General features: G+C 39.3%; 1 protein-coding gene across 1 annotated transcript; it reads right to left on the bottom strand.

Moving 5' to 3' along the window:
* Positions 1 to 21,322, bottom strand: dtn (transmembrane protein 132C dtn). Its single transcript, XM_065237910.1, has 13 exons — positions 20,454 to 21,322; positions 20,219 to 20,392; positions 19,932 to 20,157; positions 17,307 to 17,450; positions 17,042 to 17,244; positions 16,667 to 16,979; positions 16,360 to 16,607; positions 16,108 to 16,300; positions 5,509 to 6,064; positions 5,257 to 5,449; positions 5,070 to 5,190; positions 4,165 to 5,004; positions 1 to 4,096 (listed from the first exon to the last, which is right to left on the bottom strand). Exons 1-13 carry the CDS (start codon positions 21,029 to 21,031, stop codon positions 4,082 to 4,084), a joined length of 3,804 nt encoding a protein of 1,267 aa, XP_065093982.1. The 5' UTR covers positions 21,032 to 21,322; the 3' UTR covers positions 1 to 4,081.
* Between the last annotated feature and the right edge of the window lie 3,624 nt (positions 21,323 to 24,946).

The following is a 24,946-nucleotide window of genomic DNA, read 5'->3' as shown; positions in this document are numbered from 1 at the left end:
ATTATTTTCTTTCCTTTCAACCGGTTATTTCGACATCTTTTTTTTTCTCGTTCGGTGGTAACTGTATCTATTTAAACTCTCACAATTAACATTAATCGTCTGAGGATCCACTTATGGAAATAAAATTGCTCAAAAATAAACAAGAAAATGTTCAACAGATTCAAGCATTCACAGATTGTGTTGTGGAAAACTGGAAGATTGGAAATTGTAACCCAGCTGGAAGTTGAAGACGAAGGAACAAAAACAGTGTCAAAATAATTATTATAAATAGTCAACAAAAAACCGATTTAAACTGCTTGTTCTCAACGCGTGCTTCGCGATTGAGCTCAAACGTGTTCGGGAAATCTAAAATGATTACACACTAACTGGGAATCGGATCTCGGAGTTTTACACCTTTAAAAGGATACATTTACCATTCCGTTTCATGTTACTAGTTTTTGTTTGTTTGCAGCACTTTCAAGTTATTGAAGCGTTTTCGTTTATTTTATTTTTGTTTGCATTGTTTTAAGTGTTGTTTATGGCAGCTGATGAAACCAAATGGCGCTGATGTTTGAGTAAACTTATGTTCAAAATTAAAAATTAAACTGACTTGAAATCAACGAGTAAAAACAATATGGATAACAATATGAATCGAAGGAAATTAGATTGAGCAGAATTCATACTGAAAGAAGAGAAATAAAGTAACAGAAACATAAAACGTTACAAAACAAGTGATTGCAGAATTTTTCACTTGATATTTAGAGATTATTAGTACTGCTGTGGTTGCGGGTGAATGTATATATGCGCATGTATAGAGTTTACACTGGGTTCTTGCTTCCTGGGAGCGTACAACAGCAATATATGCGTATGCGTGTAATATAATTATTGATTCGACTTCACGTTGTTTTTTTTTTAATCTCAAGCAGGTTTTGTTTCAGCAATTTTATATATAGGTTCTATAAGTGTATTGTATAATATAACGTTTTGTATTCTTTCTTCCTTCTCTGGGCTTCACCGTGAGGATGTTGTTTGTAACTATTCCCGATAATTTTGCGAACGACTTGCTAGCTATCGGAGGAAAGGTGTATTCACTTTTGCCCTTTTTGACTATTCTAAACACTGCTGGTGAGTAAACTTTCATGCGGTTCTTTGCAGGTTTTCAACTTTTGCTATTCATCTACTGTACCATTGCCTTGCTGCTTGCGTTTGTTTAGCTCTCTGGTTGTATAAATAGTTCTAGAAATCATACCTTTGTAACGTTATATCGAATACAAAATATTTGCATTTTTTTTGTATTATCTGCTTAAATTTGTCTATATACTGATGCATTCATTTGTTGTCGATTTTTTCGTTAATTTGGTATTTTTCAGCGGGTTACGTGTATAATCAAGCTCATTCATAAACAATATACATTTAGCTGGTCGTTTGTTTTGGTTGTGTTGTTTAACTATACTGGAAGAATGCGTAGCAAAATGGAAACCGGAAGAATATCGATTGATTTGTAGTGAAAGTGATTTTATCTTACACTCAAACTTGATCAATCAAGTTAATCTTTCCTGAACTGGAGTGCAAAAAAAATCAGTCACCATCCGTAGTCGACTTTAAAAAAAAAAACAATTTACAAACGTAGTTCGGTTTCTTCGGATTCCCATTTCACTGGAGTATGAATGTGTTTGCGAGAGAAATATTATTAACTAGAGATAGGACGAAAATACAGAGGAAGGGAGCGATGGCAAAAAACAGTATTTAGGGAAATAGAAGATTTCATATAGATTTATCAATAGTGTTTCCTCAATGATTTGTCTCAGCGGAGCTGCTTACGTATGATTTCAAATCTAAAACGAAAAATATTGGCATGTACATTTCAAACATAAATAACGGTTCTTGCGTTACATATATATTAAAACAAAATAAAACAAACAATTGCGAAATCAATACATCTGCTCAAAATTATCGACTTCCATGTGGACGTCCATGGCTGCTCTACTGACTGGGAATGTTTTCACGTACCTCACTCCAGGAAGTCGACCTTTACAATAATTGTCACCTCAATATGGAGAACATAACCTACAACTGATTTGAACACAAACTCATTCGAAGAGTCAAGCCCTTCAAGCTTTAATAGGTACATATGTTATGCTTATACTTTCCATTACCTTTGTTTTCCGTTACAATGTCGCACGATGAACACCGAGTTTCAGTATTTCTTAATTTTGTTTGAACGAAATCCTGTTAGCTGCTGTCACTATGCCTAACGAGTCCTTAACAAGCTAATTTTTGGTATCATTTTCCGTGTAGACAGATTTGTTGTATGTGTATGTGTATGTGTGTGTGAGTGGGGCTGAAGATTACTGGTCTAATATGGCAGATAGTTGCTTCGAATTTGAATTTCAAAATAGTCTCAGCGCAAAAAACAGTCAATTTAACATAGATACATTTTTCTTTTTTTCTTCTTCTTCTTCTCTGAAATCATGTTCCAGCTATGCCACCATTTGGGACCCTATTTACACAAGTAATAAAAATATCTTATCAATCTGATGTGATATGGATCGTTTTTTTTTTATTTCATGCCTCCTTACTTCTGCTTTTAATTGTCCACTTGCAATATAATATGAAGCAGGTTCCTTTTGTTTAATAATTTTAATGCTTTAACGAACTCTCAAAAAACAGTTGCCAATTGATGCCGGGTTTGCCATGAACTAGCGATATATATAAATCGACTCATTTGTGATTCTTTAAAGCTTTAATTATAATATATAAGGTATATGAGTTTACATACTATACACCGTTACTCAACTTAGCTTTAAACAACTGCATTTCGATTGTATGTATATATGTACCAATTGCAATAATTATCATTTCTGTTTGTTTACTGTTTGTTCACCCTTAAATTTGTTTAAACGAATGACTAGAATGTTGATTTGATTTACTGTTTCTTTGCAATAAATTATAATACAGTGAGTCCCACTATTCTCGGTCCGACTGAATCTCAACGTGGATTACTCTAAGCCGTATGAATGAAGTAATGAATGTACGTACATGTGAGTTCTAGCAGTTTTGTCACTTCTACGGGAAACACTCAAAGCGTGCTAGTACAGGTGATGATGTTGCGATCCATGAGAGTGAGATAGAGAGTAAAGTGGGCTGTGTGGTAGTAAGTGTATTTGTCTGTACTTTGTACGTGTGTATGCGTGTTTGTGTCTGTAAAACGTGTCAATCGATACTAGCAGTGTATGTTCCCTTAATGTTTTTTTTTCAAATTCTGGACTAGCTGGCAGCCCCAATTATACGACCAGGAACGTTCACTTTCAGAGATTATTAGATATCAAACATTTTCCAATTCACGCTGGAATTTGTGAAAAACGGAGAGCGTGATTAGCGCTTGCAGCTTTAATTTTACAATATGATTAAGCCAGAGTTATTGTGTTGCAGTTCAAAGTTACCTTACAATTTCATTAAATTTTGCTTACGATTACGCCACAAAACACAATCATACGAGTATTTGTATCAGTTTGTCCACCCATGTTCTCATTTTCATTAACCCTTCTTCTCTAGTAGTGTTCCGGGGTACTATACACAATGTATTTCTCATTTCATGAATGGAAGTACGATTTTCTTTGTTTGTCTATACCTACAAATCTCAACTAGATGCTTTGTTTGTTTTCTTTTTCAGTTATTCAAGTTTGTTTCAGATTTTGCGATCACTGCAAAGACGCTTTCTTTTTCGTTTCAACATATTCAAACACGTTCCACTGGGTACGGTTTGTCACGGGGATAAAGTAACGAAATAATGAGATCAATTTATAATACAGAACTGTCATCCAGAAATCTTCGAAATGAAGCCAACTCCCTCGATTACAGTTGTGGGTCAGCCTTCGCTGACCATGATGAACGGAGGTAGAACGACAGGAACGATGAACGACGCACGGCTGCTCTTCACTTAGGCGTACGACTCACTCAAATGTTCAAAAAAATGTTCAAAGTTGGGGTCGTTGATCCCGGGGATGCAAGTCGGACCGTTGGCGGGTGATATCGCCACGTTCCGGTACTGCTGTTGAAACGTAGATAATATGTCGCGTATCTTTGCAATGATCTCTTGAACTCAGGCATTCGATTCCTGAAAAAAAAAATAGATGGTGTTGGGTGAACTTCAAACACCTCAAGAATGCTTTAATGAATGCTCACCTTCAAATTATCGAAATAGTGCATAATTTGTTCGTAATCCATATCTAGATCGTCCAGCCCGAGGCTCTCACCTGGTCCGAGCTCGCTGTCCGGAGTGTTGGCGAACATTGGATTGCCAACGACCGTCGGTTTGTTGTGTTTCAGCGGCTGCGGCGGTTTTGGAATTTTGGACTGATTGTTCTGCTGCTGCGGTTGATGCTGTTCATCGGGTGGTGTCATAAAGCCCCCATTGTCGTCCGAGCTGGACTCGAGCGTTTTAACACCGCTGGCACATTCTTCGCCTCGAGAGCGTCGCTTCTCTGCCACTGGCATGGGAGCGATTTCAGCGGTCGTTTCCACCGTGACCGGTAAAGTTTCTTTAATACTACTGCCAGCAATGGGATTTCCATTGCCGATGGCGACCACCGTCGCCTTACTCCTTCCACTGGACTGATTGTTGATGGTGTCGAACTTGAATGCTGACTTTTGCGCACACTGCTGCACTAAGCGTTCGGCCATGTGCAGATCTTCTTGATTTCTGCTGATGGAGGGTGCTACTATCGCAGCAGGTTGGTGTGATAGTTGATGCTGCTGTGGCACCACCGAGAATCCCATGTTCTCGAATGAATGTGGAGACTTCGTGGAATGCCGTACCATCGGCTGCACCGAATACTGAGGAATACTGTTGTTAAACAGCGCTGCGTTTATCTGCTGCTGAGTGAAGTTCAAATTACGCGGTGGTTGATTGCCATGTAGCTGAATTTCGAATGCCGGATTCGTGGTAGAACAGCTGCTGTTACGAAGGAAACGGGGATGGACACGTGGCCTTGGGTTTCTCATTTGGATGATTGGTTCTTGGGACTGAAAAAAAAAACGAAGCTCATTGAGATATGTTTGATCGTACTTCGAAGATAAGTGCGTCATACCCGATTAGGTACGCTGGCTGTTACTCCCATATTCCTATGCGGGGGAACTGGTGGACGATAGTCAACTCCATCGATAATTGGAATTCCATGTGGTGGAAGAGGGGGAGCCTTCTCGTCCTCACTGAAATAAAGAAAATGGTTAATATGCTTGAAGCGTTCTAACGGAACCTATTAGATTAGATCTCACTTCACAACTCGACTTCTGCGGTCCCGTTTGTTGTAAGTACAAGAGTTCACAGCAACATTTTGTCCTTCACCAACGGCACTCGATGGCAGCTGAATGTGATTAGGATTGTCGAAGCTGTTTACCTGGACAACACTCTCTTCAGCATCACCGTACTTTGAACTCATCGGATTATTGATTATGTGCATTCGTGAATCTACAAAACAGAAGATCGTCCATGAGAAACAAATACAGAATCAAATCTACGCCAACTACCTCTTTGATTTCCACTCAAGTCATGCCCATTGGTCGAACGATCCATCGTTGCACGGCCAAGCCACACCCAATCGTGAGCATTCATAGTCGATTCCGTACCCTTTCCACCCAGTACCGAGGCATTTCCCATGCCGTCCCGAACACTTGCCTCTCCCGTAACATCGATCGTCACCGGTCGGAACTTGGACGCGTAAACCACACAGGAAATCACAAATACTCCGATCGCCAAACAGAACGCTGCCAACAGGACGTACATTCCAATCTCCAGCGAGGTGGCATCCGCGTAGACCATGCTCTTGCCGTTCGTGTAACCGGGAATTCCTCCACGGTGCTGTCGGGACGGTTGCAACGCAGCTGGTTCCTGACTGTGGTCGTCCTTGAGCGGGATACCTATAATATCACGCAAATCACTTAGTTCGCGCCCTGGCTTGCGATCTCGGCCGGCTATACCGTCATTCTGAACCGTATCCGGACGGGTGCCGATGTCCGAGGAGGTAAAGTCCACCTGCACCGAGGCAAGGGCGCTCACCAGTTGGCCAACCGAGGACTTCAAGCCCTGGAAAGTAGAGGATAGAGTTAGCTGTGGTTCCGAAGCAGGAGGGATTGAAACGAATCAAAACGGAAAAATAGCGACTAAAAAAAAGGGATTTTTGAATGAAACAGCAGATGGAAGGTTGGATGAATGTAAATCTCTTGGACTGTGGGTGTCTTGTGGAGATAAGTGAACTATCTTCATGAAGAAGCATGTATGAGAGTGAATACGAGCATTACCTACTATCGACAAATTAAGTGCAAATTTAGCGGAAATTGACTTATGGCTATAAATGAAATCTTATTGTATGACTTACGTTACCTTACATTTGTGATTAGAGATAAATTTAGGAAGGAAATCAACTTGACAAATTGGATGAGGATTTTCCCCATTAGGCATAACAACGTTAGACATACGAACGTTTGGCGTACGTGCGATAAGCATTGAATGAACGATAGACAGATGGCATTAAATCTCAACCGAATGAAATTCAAATACACTTTCGGCAACTGTAAACTTGTAATCAGAGGTGGCAACAGTACATTTTTTGCAAAACCATCGCCCAGAGCAAAACAAAACCGCCAGCACACGGGTGGTCATGTATTTCTACAATACAAACAAACGGCGGTCATAGAGAATAGGAAAAATGTCGTAGTGCATTACTTTTCAAACAGTTTATTAAAATTCCATTATAGCTGCAAGCTTTCGTGTCACAGTAAATTATTAACTCCCTCATTTACGCATAATTTTAACATCTAAGCTTATGAGTGGTTAGTATTCGTTCTTAATTTATAATTCCATGCAGTAAATATTAAATAAATGCTATAATTAGCCAGAAATCAGCAAAATTCTACATGCCATAAATTTATGTCGCTGGTCATGTCTGCTTCATTGTGCGCAAATGTTCTGTCGCCTGCAGTCAAATCAACAGTTTAGAAATGTCATGACATTTTTCCGCTTGCCAGTTTGTGTTTGTGCGTCTTCTGTATGGTCATTGCGCAAAGTATCAAATGTTAAGGAAAAAACGTTGAACTCCAGTACTCGTGCCACCACTGCTTGTAATCCTAGTTAGCTGAATGACAATAGATCCAAGGAGGTTTCAATAAATGTTTTCTTTTAACTCTACACCGTTTTGAAAATTCATGTAAACATCTGCGATACGTGGTTAAAACTAGATTTAGCGTAAATTTACACGATATTTCATGTATATTGAAACGGGATTTCCAGCATTACTTGTCATAGGTTTTAAAATCCCTTAAAGCATGACATACTTGATAAATGCGGAGGAATTTCAATGTGCAGGATATTATTGAAATAAGATCTTATTTTGTTTAATGTCCGGATTCAAGAGGATAATTTGAAAGTCCCATAATTAAAAAGAATAACCTCAATTAGTCCACCTATAATCTGACCCTTCTTACTAATGGAAACTCCAATAAAAAAACTCCTATCGATCTGACTCTGCTATCTTGAGTACTCCAAATGACTACCATAGAACTGGTTTTTAAATTAGCATGTGATTTTAAATTTCACTTGATAGTTTTAATTCGTTTCAGGATTCGTTTTGGATTCGGTACACTCTAGAACATGTTCCAGCCATATCTCCGGAACCAGTAGACCGATTACAAAAATGGAACCAGTAACGCACCACGAAAAGGTAATCTACCAGGCGTTACAGGAACAGATTTTCTAAAGAATTATCTCTAGAATATCTTAAAATTATGTCCAAGCGATGATTTTATTTTTAATCTGAGATCTTGGCAATTACGCCATATTAGATATATTATATTTTTCGGAATCTGAGGTCTCGAGAAGTTCAAGAATTTGAAAAACTGGCCACTGGAGCAATGGTTGCCAAAAAACGTCAGGCAAAATATTTCGTCACACAGACATTTTTCGAGCTCGTCGAGGTGAGTCGATTGGTATTTGACAAAATAAAGACCGGTGTGTTTCTCAGCAACCACTAAACCGGATCGGACGCAACAATCACCAAGTGAAAGATATTACCGTATGCGTGATAATGTTTGCACTAGGGGCAAGTCAGCTATACTCTGAGCTAATATATTTACATTGAGTAACTGTGAGATACTCGTATTTGCTCAAAAATAACAAAGTAGCCTCAATTTTACCTTTTCCATACTGTCATATTTACAAACAGCCATTATGAACAGATTTATTGTCCAACACACCAGCTCGGTAGATCAAGACTCTCATACTGATTAGACGATATTGTGCAGTACGATTGGATTAGCTCTCTCCCACTACGTATCAGTGAAGCCAGCATCATGCCATCAGCAGTGTCATCATCGTCATCGATTGCCACCGATTACACAGGAGTGATCAGGATGACCGGACCAGGTAAGTGATAAGAGCGGTGTGAATATCACCCACTCTCAGAAGCGCAAAGAAATTATCGCATCGACGGAGGACTGACCTTCCTACAACGATCGTGCGGGTAAAGGGATCAGTCCACCTCAACCAGGTCACTGTATTACACGAGTAGGAGACTTACGATGGCATTTTAATCCGTTACGTTGTTCCTAGTTTAAGTGAAATACAAATTATTGATAGGCTTAATAAACCTTTCATTGTATGTTTTGCTGTGTTAAATAAAGTGTTATGTATTATTTAACCGTAGCGAGTGCTTAGTTAGTTGATACGAAACAAACACCTCCTATTGGATACCGGCTGGATTGTCTGATTGAAGTCCCAATGGACATTGTGCTTGGTGCATGAATTACCCTTATAAACCCTTTGTTTACCGTGAAACTGTTTCATCCATTGGTGTCGGGAGTTTAAAACCCCAACCGTTTTCCACTGCTGAGCTAGAAGGTAATGGCCCACCTTTGTTCAAGCCTCTTGGTAAAACTTTTTTTTTTCATGGTGCAAGCTGAAAATATAATATGGATTCAAAGGAATGATTTGGAAATTCGGTAGTAACGAGAAGGATAGTGTTATAACTTATATCATCACTAAGTTATGCCCTGATTAAAACCCGTATTCTTATTCCCAGATCACCAAGAACAATTCTGTTTTTTTTTTTTGCTTGAGCAGAACCAACAATATGTAAATAAAGAGAGAAACCTGTTCAACTGAGTTGCAGCGATAAAAAAAAATCATGTTGTCAACTATTTTCTTCATTGAGCAACGGGAGTAACTCAGAGTTACTCAAGATTTGCTAAAAAAAATACTCATGTTTGAAAGCTGTCTAGCCCCTAGTGTTTGCACCATCGTACAAATAAGGTTCCCGATTCACCTGTGCATACAATGCCTTGATTTTCTTTGCATGCACGTAACCTGTATCTCATACCGTAGTAGGCTGTGTATAAAAGAAAATGATTTACTTAGTTTGACAGTTGCACCATGACGAAGTGGCAGCGTATTCGTGATTTGTTCCACGCGCATATGTCGCAAAAAGACATTACAATCGCCGTGGGAGTGTCCCGGTGGACCGTCAAAAGTGTTTTAGACCGAGAAAAGAAAGGACAACTATCCGCGAAGGTGGCTTAAGGTCGTCCGAGGTCAGCTCGGGTTCCGAGGGTTATCGCTGCTATCAAAAGGAAGATTCGGGTGAATCCAGTGCGTTCAATAAGGAAAATGGCAAAGAAACACGGAATCAGTGACTTTACGGCACGGAAGATCGTAAAGGAAGATTGCGGGGCGAAGTCGAGGGCACGGAAAAAAAACTCACATGATTACCAACCGCATCCGGGAGCTACGAGTCGAACGATGCAAGAAAATCTTGAACTTCCTTAAGCGAAAAAATCCGGTAATCCTGTTCACCGACGAGAGCTTGTTTACCGTCGATCCCGTATCAAATTCCAGAACCGACCGGTATATTTGTTCTCTTCCGGTAAAAGACGTGGCCGACGAGCACAAGAACGTGTATCTCACCAAGCATCCTGCTAGCGTTATGGTGTTTGGATTGGTGGCTTCCGATGGCAAAAAAATGGACCCGGTGTTCATTCCAGAAGGCGACAAGGTCAACACGGAGTTCTACATCGGGATTTTAAAGTAAGAGATGAACTAGCCTAAGGCTAAAAATCTCTAAAATAAAGAAGAAAAAAAATCGGGATTTTAAGTAAGTATGTTCTTCCGTGGATCAAAGAAAAAGTAGGGTCCTAAGCCAAATGTTGTATTTCAACAAGATGGGGCTCCGTGCCACACCTCGAACCACACTCAGAAGTGGTTGCAGGAACATCTTCCGTTCTGGGCGAAGGATATGTGGCCGCCATCCAGCCCTGATCTTAATCCGCTGGATTACTCAATATGGCGCGTCATGAAGGCCAAGGCCTGTTCTAAACGCCACCCGAGTACAGCAAGCCTCAGACAAACATTGACCCGTACCTGGAGAGAAATGAATCCAAACTACATTATTAGAATCTGCCGTGCATTCCGGAAGCATGTGGAGACCGTAATTGCAGCAAGTGGAAACTCGATCGATGATTAACAATATTTAAGACTCTGAGAAATATCCCCCCTTTGAATAAATAAAAAAAACTCGAAAACGAAATTTTTGACATTTTTTTTTAATTTTGAAATTGCTCAATGGGCAAACATTATCACGCTCACGCATACGGTATGGTCCAATAAAATGCTTATGATTATGAGCCATGAGACTAAATCCGACCTGAAACCCATCATGTTACACATCAAATCACATGAGAATTCAAAAACTAGTTCAATTGTAGTCATTTTCGGTGCCCAGGACCACACTGGATACAACCTGCCATGTTCTGGGACCCACGTGGATCGGCTAGTTTTTGAATAGGTTCAAAAATCATCATGCGATATCAGGGATTCCAGGTGTATTTATAGGGGCTTCATATCCTATTCAGGAAACGCACGGTCGAGGGAAATTTTCTCGACTTCCCTGGGCATAGAGTATCATTGTGCTTGCCACACAATATACAAATTTGTATTGGTATTGGCATCGAAAGTTCTTAATTAATAACTGTGGAAGTGCATTTAGAACACTAAGCTAATATGCGTTAAGCAATAAGCTTGAAATGCGAATAAGAAAAGGTGTATTTATAAAAAAAAATCTTCAACGAGATCGATGAAATGTCTTCGAATGTCTTCATCACTACTTTTAATATTTGCACACATTGGAGGATGATCACTTTTTCAGATTTATAAAACTGAGTCTTTACAAAAATTCATGGACTTCTTAAAAGTTTAGTGAACGTTGTAAAACTTCAAAGAATTTAGTAGGAAACTGCGTAGATCTTAAAGAAAATTTGTAGGCAACTGCCATGAAATTCATAAAACTGACTAAAGGTGCTGCCAATGTTGTAGAAGTTCAGCTAGTAGAACTTCAGTAAACTTCGTTGTAGTGCTGAGAATTTTGTAGAAGTTCCGAGAACTTTGTAGAGCTTCAACTTTGTAAAAATAAACGAACTTTAGAAAAACTCAGTGAACTTTGTAAAAATTTAGGGCAGCATTTTTTTACTTCAGGGTACTTCATAAAACTTCAGGAAACGTCGGAGCTATTCAGGAAACCGCATACAAAATGGGGGAAACTTCGTAGAGTTTCAGCTAACTTCGTAGAAATTCAGGGAACTTTGTAAAATACCAAGAAAACTTCGGTGTGGAAACTTTGTACAACTTTGGCGGGCTTCGTCGAAGGTATGGAATCTTTGTTTAATTTCAGGGAACATCTTAAACCTTTTTTAATTTAAGGGCATTTCAGGCCTTGAAATATTAAAGGGAATTCCATAGAAGTTCAGGAAGCTTCAGGGAACTTCTAGAAAAGCAGCGAATTTCTTTAAAATTTTGAAAATGATCTTCATTGTTACTCAGAAAACTTTGTAGAATTACGTAGCAATTATAGGAACTTCGCAAAACTTCATAGAAATGCCGGGAATTTTATAAAACTCCCGAAACATCTCAGAAGTTTGGAAAACTGTGTAGAAGCTCAGAAAACTTCGTAGAAGTTCAAAGAATTTCATAGATGTTCAAGATATACCATATAAGTTCATCAAACTTCTTACGACTTCAGGGATCTTCGTATCAGTTTAGGAAACTTCGTAGTAGTTTGTCAGATGGCTTCAGTGTTGGAAAAATCATCAATCATTTCCGCTCTCATACGCTCTCAATGTCACGCGTGATATTGGAACAAAATATCATGTTTGATATTGATTTTACGAGCTCCTTTGATACTGCGAGACTATTCACAACCTGCAAAAATCAAGCGGAGAGTTGACTCGACACAAAAATGATTCCGTTGTACATCGTTTTCTCAGAAAGAGAAGGTATAGTTTGCTATCTCTTTTTACTGTTCTGCGATGGCAGACACGATGTGACTGCTGTCAGCCGGTATGGAAGTTTCGGTTGCGTTCGGGTGGAAAACAAAAAAATCATTAAACTCAATCTCACCACAGCTTGTTGAGATTTGCAGATGGTGAGTTTTGTTAGCTTGATATTCCGAGCTGCGATATCACAGCTTGCAAAATCAACCGCAGCTGTATGCTAGTTGATTTTTGTCTACGAAAATCAAGCGTGATCTTGGGCATTGGTGAGATTTGATTTTTTGATATTTTACCAACACTGGATGGCTTACTTAAAAAAAGGTAAATGAACATCCTGAAAGTTTTCTGAACTTCGTTTGATTTCAGGAATATTCGTAGAAAAGGTTCAAGGTCTTCCATGATGTTCGGAGAAGTTCATAAATGTTCTGAGATCTTGGTAGAATTAAAAGAGATTGGAAAAATATGGGACTGGAAGGAAGTTCAGAGAACTACATAGAATTTGAGAAAATTTTCAATAAGGGAAGGGAAATTCATAGATTTTCGGGAACTTTGTATGACATCAGGGTGGCCAGTTAATTTTCATTTTGAAATTCCCGGTTTTTTCCCGGTTTTCCCGGTTCAAATCTTACAAATTTCCCGGTTGTTAATATTTTACAAAAAACGAAATTGAACGCATTTTTAAAAACGTGCTGAAAGGAGTTTACTGAAAGGATAAAAAAAGTGATTTAAGAAGGTTCCCAATATTCTGGGGCTTTGAAATTTGTGTAGTCTGAAACTAGAACTTTTCATCAAAATTTGTTATTAATAACAATCTTTCTGATGCAAGATTTGAAGAAAAAATAAATAAAATGTGAGATTTAATTTTTTTTCAAGATCACATATTTGAAAAAAAAAATCATACTTATGAGACGTGGAGTCATAATTGTCACGCTCTGAGACTTGGAAACATTTTTAAGTGTGATAAAAAAAAATTACGAAACAATCTATAGAATCTAGCGGACAAACCCTGGAATTTTCAGTAAAATTTAAAAGAATTCAAAGTGTTGATTTCAAACAAATATTGAGAAGGATTCCCACACAGTTTTCGAAGGAGAAGTTCTGAGCAGAATTCCAGAATTATTCTGACATGAAGTTCTTAAAAACTGTTTGATGAATTTGGAGGGATTTTTGTGGAGAAAAATGCACGTTCTAAATAAAATTCTTAAGTAGTTTTAGAGGATTTCAAAAGGAGTTGTGAAAAACAAAACTTTAAGGAAAATTCCTACGTGATTCTGAAAAGATTGGTATGGGACGGAGATGAATTAGCCTACGCTGAATGCTGATAATTAGAAGGTAATTCTTTAAAATTCTCCAAGGGGTTTCTTAATAAAATTTCGAAAGACTTCTGCTATTTTGAAAAAAAAAAATTAAAAGAAATTTTTGAAAAGATTTTCAAAGGAATCGAAGTCTCCGAATAGGTTCAAGGAAATTCTAAGAAGGATTCCAATTAAATTCTTAGAAAGGGTTGCAAGGAAATTCCAAAAAGAATTCAACAGTAATTATTACGAGGAGTGTTTTCTGGTTTATTTCAGAAGAATTCCATGATAATTCAGGGCAGAATTTCAAGTTAATTCTGGAATTCATATCATGAGAATTTTGAACAAAGAAAAATTATAACCCCGGAAAAGAATAATTCAATTTCGGTTTTTAAAAATATTTGTTTCCAAAGCCCAGCATCTTCAACATTTTCTTTTAAGGCCCATGTACTTCACAACTGAAATTGAAACGACAAAGATTAATTTGCAATATAGCTGAGTGATTAAATTTTAAAAACAATAAGACGACAAACTGAAGAAAATTATGCACTTAATAGAGCAAGACATTTATTTGGTAAATGATCACTCTGTTGTAATGGTTCATACTGGTTATACGTATATTTCCCGGAATTCCCGGTTTTCCCGATTTGCTGGCCACCCTGGTATGAGCTATGATATTAAAAAAAGTCTAGCATTCAGTGAACGTCCTAAAAGTTAAGGAAAGTTTGTATAAGCTATGGAAAAATCAAGAAACTTCGCAGTAGTTGACGGAACTTCGCAGAAGATAGCGGAACTTCCAACAAATTCAGTGAATTTTGTGGAAGTACGACAACGATCATAGAAACAGTTAGGGAAACTTTGTAGAATTTTGGAGAACTTCCTATATATCCACGGATTTCTATAAGAGACCAGTAAAGTTATCTGCGGCGCCGGTGGCTTAGTGGTAAGCGTTACTGCCTCTCACTCCCAAGAGCCTGGGTTCAATCCTAGTCGGCGCCGTCGAGATTTTCTGAGGCATAAAATAATGAAATAATGAGCATTGAAAACCAGATCGACGGAAAAAAAAATAATAAAGTTCTCTGTGTAGTGTTCAAGAGTTTAGGTTGATCAAGTATTATTCTGAAGATCTGTAACTATTGAAAAATTTAAATGTTGTCTCTCAGATATTCTTCCACGACTGTAGGTTGATCAGGAAGCATTCTATCTAATGAATCCAGATAATCGAAGAATTCAATAAAGTCCTGTGGCTTCAGGTATTATTCAATATTTTAAAGAAAGAGCTTTAAAGTAAAAATCTTCATTTCTATAGAATTACTTTTTCACATGTCTGCTTTAAATTTAAACAAGAGAAAAACTTCGGATGTCTTTTTAAATTTCTATATCTTCACAAAAAGTGAAATGTCTTAACAATATCTACGGAAAAATGTCTGCACAGATTTAAAAATGTCTTCAAAATGAAGACATGTCTTCAAATCTGGCATCCCTGTGCGCCTGTTCCACAATCAAGTGCCTATCACCGACCAGTGTCGATTGCCAATTCGTGACTTATCACCGACGACATTCGAGTGCCATGTAGGCAACTTTCATACCTGGAACCTATCGATCCCATAAACAGATGGGCCGGGACCAATGACTTTACTTTCCTTCCGAAGGAAGATGTAACCAAAAATTGTTTCGCCTCATCTTTCTCTTTCCAATAATTCAACCCAATAGCTTTTGATCCAATCTCCCATTAGGATCCATGTCGTCTTTCGATCAGGCCCTCAAACAAATTTAAGTTTGTAGAACTTTCTAAACACTCTGGTGGTGGTAAGCTTCCACCGGTAGTATGATTTAAAAAAAAAAAACAAGTAGTTAATCCGAGTTGGAGCTTACCGCCATGAGACTATACCAATTTTTAGAAATCTTGGGCATTGAAACTTCAAAGTACTTTGGGATAATCCTGAAACCTCGGGCTTGTCAAAATTGCATGATTACTAAAATGTATTTTATTTATGAATTAGGAAGAGAGGGACATTCGCCTGCATCTTTGTTCGTACATTTTAGTTTTGCAAAGAAAAAAAAAAAAAAAAGAATTTTTGCAACGAACAGCTCACGAGAATAAGCTGGACATTTTTTGAATTTTCATTTGTCATCATTTCATGTCTATCGTACACTATGCTTATTGTCCTCATGACTATTATATTTTGTTTTTAAAGAAAAACTGTTTCAATATTCTAGAATTCAAAGCTTTCAAACTTTTAACTTAATAGTATACACTTGTTGAAAAATGTAGTTACTATACACGTTTAGAATAATTTATAGTTTTTTGAATTCATACGAATCTTCATGAAAAGTTATATTAAACCAGATGATTATGTGTCAAAACAATTGACTCTAGTAGTCCTAAGAGGCTACAATGAGTAGTTTAGTACTGTTAGATGGTTGTTCTGTCGATGGCATGAAATAGTTAGTTCTGTTTTCATCAGCCAATTGTTCCGAAACGATTACTGGCACAAATATTCTTGCGACCGGAACCTACCTGCTTGGACACTGGAATATTACGCCCCAATCGACACTCCTCGGATAGTAGCAGAGTAACTCTCAGCAAATCTCCGTTGCCCTCACCGACGGCAATTACGCGTGGATGGTGAGAAGCCAGCATGGGGGCAAACGCAACCACTTCCGTGTCCAAACTTTCTACCAGAAGGAAGTAATCGTCCACTGAGATGTCTCTGCAATATCGAAGAATAAAATTATAAAATTTTTCTGACCACAAATATAAGACACCTACCTCAGTGGTGTCCTCGAGCCATCGGAAAACTCCAAATCGATATCCAGCAACCCCTCTTGGTATTGAGCAGTTAGCTTCCTGGTGACTGATGTTTCGGCAATGTATCCATTTTCAATAGCATTATCACTTCCGATCGACAGTTGAAGTCCCGACACAACTCGCACCAAAAGCCTGGTGAGGCTGACTTTGTCGCTTCCGACTCGCACTTCACGAGCTCCGATGACACGTCCAGTGATTGGCGAAAGAACCTGTGATTGAATTACATTTATATTAAATGTTTCAACAACGCTGTTGAATACACTCTTACCTGAACATCAGTCCTTCCCATAGCTCTTCCTTGCAAAGTCCTTCCTCTCAAAGTAGCAATCTTTGGATCTGCTACCCTCAGCAGCGGCTGTACTAAATCCGTCACCCTTAGTCCCGTGCGTCGAGAGATCAGATAACTTACGCGCCCAGAATCCTGATCCATCGCTAGGAACTTTGCGTATACTTCCACGGGACTCTGCTGGTATCGAGCTCGGCAAACACTTCTCTCCGGTGAGACACCGTTGATGAAATCTTCATTGTGATGACTCCAACCGTACGCTCGCTTTCGACGACGCATTTTGCCGTTGCCACTCCTGTGATTTAAAAAATGGTCATTATCTTTCTGCTAAATAACACAATCATAACAACTACTTACGCATTGTGATCTTCCGAAATCTTCCAACCCTTGATTTGCGAAAGGCGAAAATCGGCTACGGAGACTTCCAAGGGAAACTGCGGCATCCACACTGTGAACTTTGCCAGTCCGGAGTAAGTTCCATATTTGACCAAAACGGATGCATTTGACGAGCCCCGGGCTTCCGAGCCGTCCACGTAGACGGAGCTACACGACGACGAGACCTATCATGTCAAAGATTCAAATAATGCTGAGCCACCAGAACAAACAATTTCAGAACGGTTACCTTAATAACACTCTCATCTTCCGCCTGACACGAGCTCTGCAGTGTGACGTCTGCCACTTTTCCCGCTTGTGACACAATGAAGACCTTCATGGCTTGCGATACTTGACGACCGGTAAGGACTGCGGTGTTCATCAGCTCCCAGTTCTGGAATGAAAGTCACGCTTTAGCCAATTCAAACGAACCGAATATGGGGTAATTCCATGCAAGAATCTTGGGACTGTCTTCAATCAGCGTTTTAGCTGACAATCCGGTAGTCTTGATAAATGATAAAGTCTTAACAGATGCGTAGACATATTTCTGATCGTTTGGTGATAAAATTATTTAAATTGGTCCATGGGCAGCTGAGTTATTAACATTCAAAATCTTTCATAATGTTGTTACATGTTCCAATTTCGGTTTTCACAAAGTGTACCCCCATATAGAAATCACAGACGTAGTCCTACGTAAAAAAAACAGTGCGAACTGATGTTTAAATTCTGAGCTAGACTGTTTACCATAGAATAGGTCTAGTCTATCTGAACAATTTTGCCCAAAACGGGAGCCTTCTATCTAGTCAAGATGTTTTATTAGGGCAACCTATTCAAAATTAATGTTACACAAGCGCCAGCTGGTGAGTGAATTATGTGGTGAATTTTTTACCTCAAAATAGGTCTTGTCCATCTGAACAACTTTACTGAAGACGGAAACCTTCTATCTACTCCATCTGAGGGTAAACAAGGCCACTAGTGCTGAGCTTTTTACCGTAGGATAGGTCTTTTCATCTAAACAACTTTAGCCAAGTCAGCAACCTTCTATCTAGTCCATGTGTTAAGTTAGGGCGAACAATGAAAAATGAATATCACACTAGTGTCACATGGTGAGTGAATTCTGACCTGAACTCTTAAGCTTAGGACAGGTCTTGTCCATTTGAACAACTTTGCCGAGGACAGGAAGCTTCTAAATAGTCCTAACAATAAGGGTAAGGGCAAACAATGAAAAATTATTGTCACGATAGCGCCACCTGGTGAGTGAATTATGAGCTGAAATTTTTACCATAAAATAGGTCTCGTTCATCTGAACAATTTTGCCCAAGACGGGAACCTTGTATCTAGTCAAGATGTTAAATTATGGCAAACAATTCGAAATAAGTGAGTGAATTTTGAACTAAACTCTTTACCTTAGAATACCCTAATAAAAATGGTATGGTTAATTTGCTTAACGACGTGTTCGGGGTATCATCCAAACCATTTGTGGAATTGTTCAATGATTTGGGTTATCGTTCGTTTGTGGTAATTTTTTATTAGGGTAGGTCTTGTCCATCTGAACAACTTTGACGACGACGGGAATCTTAAGATGTTATGTTAGCGCAAACATGAAAAATTAATGTCATACTAGCACCGCCTGGTGAGTGAATTTTGAACTACAGTCATTACCATAAAATAGGTCTTGTTCATCTGAACAACTATGCCTAAGACGGGAACCTTCAATCTAGTCCATATGGTTAGTTGCGGCATTCAATGAAACATGAATGTCACACTAGCGCTGCCTGGTGAGTGAATTCTGATCTAAACACTTTATTATAAAATAGGACTTGTCCATCTGAGCAATTTTTCCGAAGACGGGAACCTTCTACCTAGTTAAAATATTAAATTATGGCAAACAATTCAAAATTAATCGCACACTGGCGCCGCCTTGTGAGTGAATTCTGAACGAAACTTTGTTTTTTTATGATAGGTCTTTTCCAACTTTGCTGAAGACGCTGTTGTCTTGTTTACTCAAAAATTATTAAAAAGAACCTGAATTTCACAGAATTTTCCACGTATCAAAAGCTTCAAAGAGTTCTGAGCGGAAAATGGCTCTAATGTTGGCCTATGGATCTAAGATTGGGCCCATCGCTAAAAATCTGCTATTTATCAATGTTATCTAAATGAACTCGTCATTGGGACGGTACTAATGGATATTTTTGGTCACTATTGAAAATTTAGTCGATTATTGAATTTATGCATGGGTCCAAATTAAGGGCATTTAGGCCGATATAACATCCATTTCCCCTATATCCAATATAGAATTTTATAAGCCCTGAAAATGCAAGGGTGCGATTTTGTGCGATTACGAAGATATGATTTATGAAAGTTATGTCAAGTTTAAAGGTTTTTGTTCAATATCGTTAAAATGAAACAGGATAAAATCTCGCTAAAAGTTTCAAGTTTTGTTAAATTACGTTTGAAAAAAATATAAAAACTACTACTTTTCTAATGAAATACAAAGTTAAGTGTAAAAAACTATTTACTATTTAGATACCAATATCTTGAAAAATAAGGCCGCTGAGATTTTGACTTTGAATAGCAGTTTAGTACACGTTTAGTACACTTATTTTACAACTAAAAGAAGGCGCTTTTTATTCCAAAGATATTGTTTTAACTTTATAATTGTGATTTTCATCACATATTGCCGAAGATTACGGACCAAATAACTCACTTTGGAGTTGTTAATTTTGATCCACTAGATTGCATTCCTGGACCACTGTGCATTGGAATTCGTACTATGACCTTCCAATTCCCAGATTCAAGCATCTTACGATTGCAACAAATCCCACTGTGGCTGTTGGATTGTACATGCACCAGTAATAAAGCAACTTCACATTACCTTAGCGATTGGCAACACTGCCTGAATGTCGTCCTTTTGAATCTCCAGCTTGGCAACAATCTTCTTCCGGCCTTCTTCGTGCGGAGCACTGGAAGCTTCAGCGGACAGTTCCTTAACCTTCGGCCCATCGTGCACGTAGCTCACCGACCATACTATTCGTCCACCATCGTGGTGATCTTTGGTATCATTTGCCACTTCCAATAGCCAGGAGAAGACCTCCATCACCCTGCGGAAAAAGATATACATTTCATTATTAAAATTTTGGGAAGAAAACGATTTAACCTTACTTGTTGGAATTCATATCGTCGAACGAGCTAACCGGGCTGTCCGGGTCCTGATCTTTGCGGAAGGCTGTGACCCTTGCAACGGTGTGCTTGGTGTTTTCCTTTTCCACCGAGACGTTCCATTCTTCGGAAGAAGCACTGGCTCCCAGAATACGCATTCCAGCTTTTACTCGTGCCCTGGAAATGAATGGCACTTAAGTATTAAACCGACAGTGTTAGCGCACTTATCTAGGCTTACCTAACGATGAAAACAGCTATGTTCTGTCCAGGTTCTGGGTGCAAGAACACCGGCACGTGAATCTTGGACAAAGGATACAGAGGTTGCTGCGGAACCAGCATGGTTAGGGTTTCGTCTGCTCGCAGTTCCTTGTAGGGCATCTGAGACTGCACCAGCGGTACTTTGGCAAAAGGAGTCAGCGGTTGAATTTGTACCTTAGGTTCGCAAAGTTCCGGACTTCTTGATGGTGGTTCAAATACGCTGTAAGATACCTGAACCAGCTGTTGAGGTGTCTTCTGAATGGTGGATGGCCGGCCATCTTTTTCTGGTGGAGGCAACGGTGGCCACCAGTTTGAAGGGATTACGACTTCCGCGACACATACTCCATCCTCTCCTTCGGGCATGCACCGTCCCTTGAGGGGTGTCTTGTTACCAATTGACGCATGCAGTAGAACGCAAATCTTTTGCCGTTGCAGATGTCCACCAGGATCGGCTCCGGCATGGAATAGCACTCTTAGAACAGGCGAGTCGCGTGGTATACTATTTTTGACCAGGTGGGCCGATATGTCCAGATGTAAATTTGACTGTTGAAGATCCATCAATGCCGCAGTCGTATTTTGCGAGGAATCCGATGAGGATTCCAGTACATCTGGTACGATATACCTCGCTGGGACGGTTTGTTTGGTGGAGAACGGACCATAGCTGGCACGTATCGATACTGGCTGGCTAGTTTGAACTACCGTAAACCTATCTATCGATAAAACTGAATCGGAACTCGAGCGTCCTTTGTTGGAATTCGTTGGGCCCGAGCTCTGCCGAGGAGAATGCTTGAGAAAGAAGCCACTGTCTGGCGTCTCGAAATGGACTTCCACTGCATATGCTGTACCTGTAAAGGTGGAAATAAAAATAATGATTTAGATATAGAGCTAAATCTATGCTATCGGTAAGTGCGACCAGAATTAGTGTCACCAAAGCGACACAAGTCATTATCTTATCGCTATGTAGAATGAGCCCATCAACAAGATTCCGTTTCTGGATGTTTATTTTTAATTCCACTTCCCTTGTCGACTCTCCTATTGAATATTCTTCTGCGCTTTATTGTCTGTTTACTAATTACAGACACTGATAAGCGAAGCATCGCCAGAGGAAGTATCATGTGCTTCCAAGGGAACTCGTTGTCGTTTGAGATGCAAATCTGCGTGACTCTTGATTTTTTCCCTTGCACCAGAGCAAAGAAGCTCTTTATTTTCAAACTTAAATCGAGCTCATTTCCGCTGATCTTTTACCCCGAACAAAACAAAAAGAAAACTATCCTCTGAGGCAATGAGCTCGTGCACATCGTCATCTGCCAGGCGCCGCGTAATATGACCTCTCAACAAGACAACAAAACGACAGCAGAAAAAGAAAATCGGAGTCAAAAGATGCATCTGAATTCTAGACCGCCAACCTCGGAATTTCAAGCATTCTTTTCTCACATTGCAATCCGATGATGAATCCGTGCTGCCATGCGTTGGCGGTAATCCTTTGCAAAGTGTCGCTCCCACATATGTTTATACACACGCACGAATACCGCTTGAGAGTCATCACATGAAACACATCGCGCCGACCAAAAGACAGAAGGAGCACTGCGATGACTCAAAAGAACTCATTATAGTTTGCAACAAAATTGGACTGACAAACAGCAACACACTAGTCGTTACTTGACCCCTTTCGTTACCTAACTTGTATGGAATGTTGCCCTCGTTTGTAGTGGGACAGTCATTTGAATATCATAGGAAAAACAAAATCCCAAAACCAAATCTTGCAATTTGTATCTCGCCCCACAGAACAGTACCCAGTAACAGTACATCTATTGCATCTGGTAGCTAGTGTTGGGTTACCCCCTCGCTACTTCATCACCATCGTGCAACCACTAACCGACTGTAAAAAGTATGCTAACAATGTGGCTTTTCTTTTTTGTTCTCCCTCCTACACCTATTACATGTCTATACGAACCCATCGCCTGTCAGTTTGCCAACCAGACTGTGTCAGAGAGTAGAGTTCATTTACTTTGGCTTTTCTATTCGGGATACAGCGGGCAGGCAAAACAACAAACGCACGTAGGTCGTCCCTTGGTAGAACCAGGATTTAGCTTCTATGTGCTGACTGTGGAGGAGGAGAAGGGTAAACAAACTAGAATTAGCCCAAGAGGTGCTTGGGCAAATTGAGGCTGTGCGGACGACGGCCACTCGGATTACCCGACCGCAAGATTTGCCTCTGAATGGGAGGATATTTCCCTGCCCCCATCGGCATTCTGCCGACACCCATCTCCACCCAACGCCGACGGTTGTTTGCTTCTTTTCTTTTGTGAAAAAATGCCCGGAAAATGAGCACCGAGCACCAGGCCTTTGATACAGCGCCAGAAACACCAAAGTGGTTTTCAGAAGCGTGCGATACTGTATATAAATTAAGGCACCGTCCGAAGGAATGAGCATCAAAAGTACCTATACACCTGATTTGCACGTGCGGCGGTTGTGCTCTTCTCCTCCTCCCACACGTTGTTGTTGACTGGAACGAACGGCGGCCAGCAGAAATGTGAGCTATCAACATAAATTAACGGAGCTCATTTGCATATTTGGAGGTTTATTTGCCCGGTTCTCCGATACAATGATGATGATGATGATGATGAAGCAGGTTACACCGCCATCGACGACGACGGCGACGACGACGACGACGGATGGCTTGATGAACTGTGTGCGCTCGGTTCACTCGTAATTTAGTATCGTTTTTTTCTCCAAATTTCTTCTCGGTCGATGAGCGTGAGGGCGTAAGCGGGTCGTTTCGGAACGATCAAACGATTAGCCAAAAGCACTGTTGGAGATGGGGTGAAAAGATAATCACGCGAAACAGCTTGTTTTTAATAACCGATCCCATTATAATCTGTATTGATTAAATTGATGAGGTCTACTAATTAAACAGCGAACACTTGCAACCGATTCAGCGTAAATTATTACTGGATATCGAAACCTTGCATATAACAACATAGTTTTATCTTAGCTTGAGATTAGCTTAAACTAACTGGGGTTGCTACTCCATGACCGATCAACATCACTGAATTTGGACAATTAATCAAATGAATTGCATATGTTTTAGAGACTTCATGTATGCAAGGCCAATAAGACGACACAACCATTGTTGATTGAAGCAAGTTATTCGAAAATCATGAAATATTTTGCTAAGAAAAATTAATAATTTTCATCAAATCATATACCTATTAAAATGAGTCCTGATTAAGCTTCCCATCCTCTAATATATAATGGCATTCAGAGGCAGTCGTTCAAATGCAGAGAATTTCTTGGTCTTAAGCAAAGACTGTCAATTAGGGGGTTGGATCTAATTTCCAACCTTTATAGTTCAATCTCATAGTATTGTAGCTTTTGATTTGCTTACGGTGAAATCGATTACATTTTAGATGATGGGTCAAAAATAGCGGCTTAGGTAGCACTCAAACCAATATACATCGCAAGCAATCGTTCCTTTCCTCTAACACTGCCGTCACGATTGAAATACTGTTCCACCAGAACCGTTGCATTGAAAATTGGATCTTGACACCAAGGTATTCCAACCAACTATTAATTTGATTACCAACGCTTTTTTTTCTGGATCAAGTCAAGCATAAACTGTAGTAGAATGTGTATTGAGGTCCCCAAAAACGGTGCCGGTTTTGCACGAATTTGGTTATGATCTGGATTTGCAGGAGAATTTTAAATTTGGTATATTAAACTGTATGGGATACGAAACGAATCAATTCATTTGCTGCCAAAAATTAAAATATTACTCAAATTTCACCATTTTATGTTTTCCTCAATCTAAGTTCGAGATTTGTTGAAATTTGAGTGACATTTGGATTTTTGGTAAGCAAATGAATCAAATATACACTTACGCTTGACGTAAAGGATGAGACGTAAACAAACATGTCACGTAAAATTAAGTGCTCTTAAACTGAAAAGTTCGAAATTACGTTTGATTGAGCTGAACTTCGCGTCTATTATGACTCAATTTTATGTCAAAATTGACGCTCGTATATGTCAATCTCAGAGCACCTAAATTTACATTAACTTTTCTAAGTGTGTAGTTTGAAAATCGGGACACATTTTAATTCGCATCCGCAAGTTGTACAAATTTGTAGGTGGTACAAGTCCTAGTCCATTGTATGAAAATATAGATCTCCACTTCCGATCGCTGCCATTACTAGTTAAAATGGTCGACGTTATGTCAGAGGGAACCAAGCAACAAATTTTTTAAAAATTGATCAAGCATTTCCTCAGCTACTTTTCACTTTAGTCAGATTTGGTAAATGTTACAAACAGGAAGGAAACTAAACGGATTGCCCTATTTCATAAGAAACAATGCTACTAACCAAACTCTAAATTCATTTTTCTCGAAACCAATTTTTGTTCACTCAGTTCAGTTGGATTTAGCGCTGACCAAATGATTAACATCATCATGTCTGCCACAGGTATAGGCGCAAAGTT

Source organism: Ochlerotatus camptorhynchus, unplaced genomic scaffold (genome assembly GCF_037179485.1).
Source record: "Ochlerotatus camptorhynchus isolate MF236.1 unplaced genomic scaffold, CSIRO-AGI_Acam_v1.1 ptg000659l, whole genome shotgun sequence".
NCBI lineage: Eukaryota > Metazoa > Arthropoda > Insecta > Diptera > Culicidae > Ochlerotatus > Ochlerotatus camptorhynchus.
The sequence above is the reverse complement of the archived record's forward strand: the minus strand, read 5'-3'. Positions and strand labels throughout refer to the sequence as shown.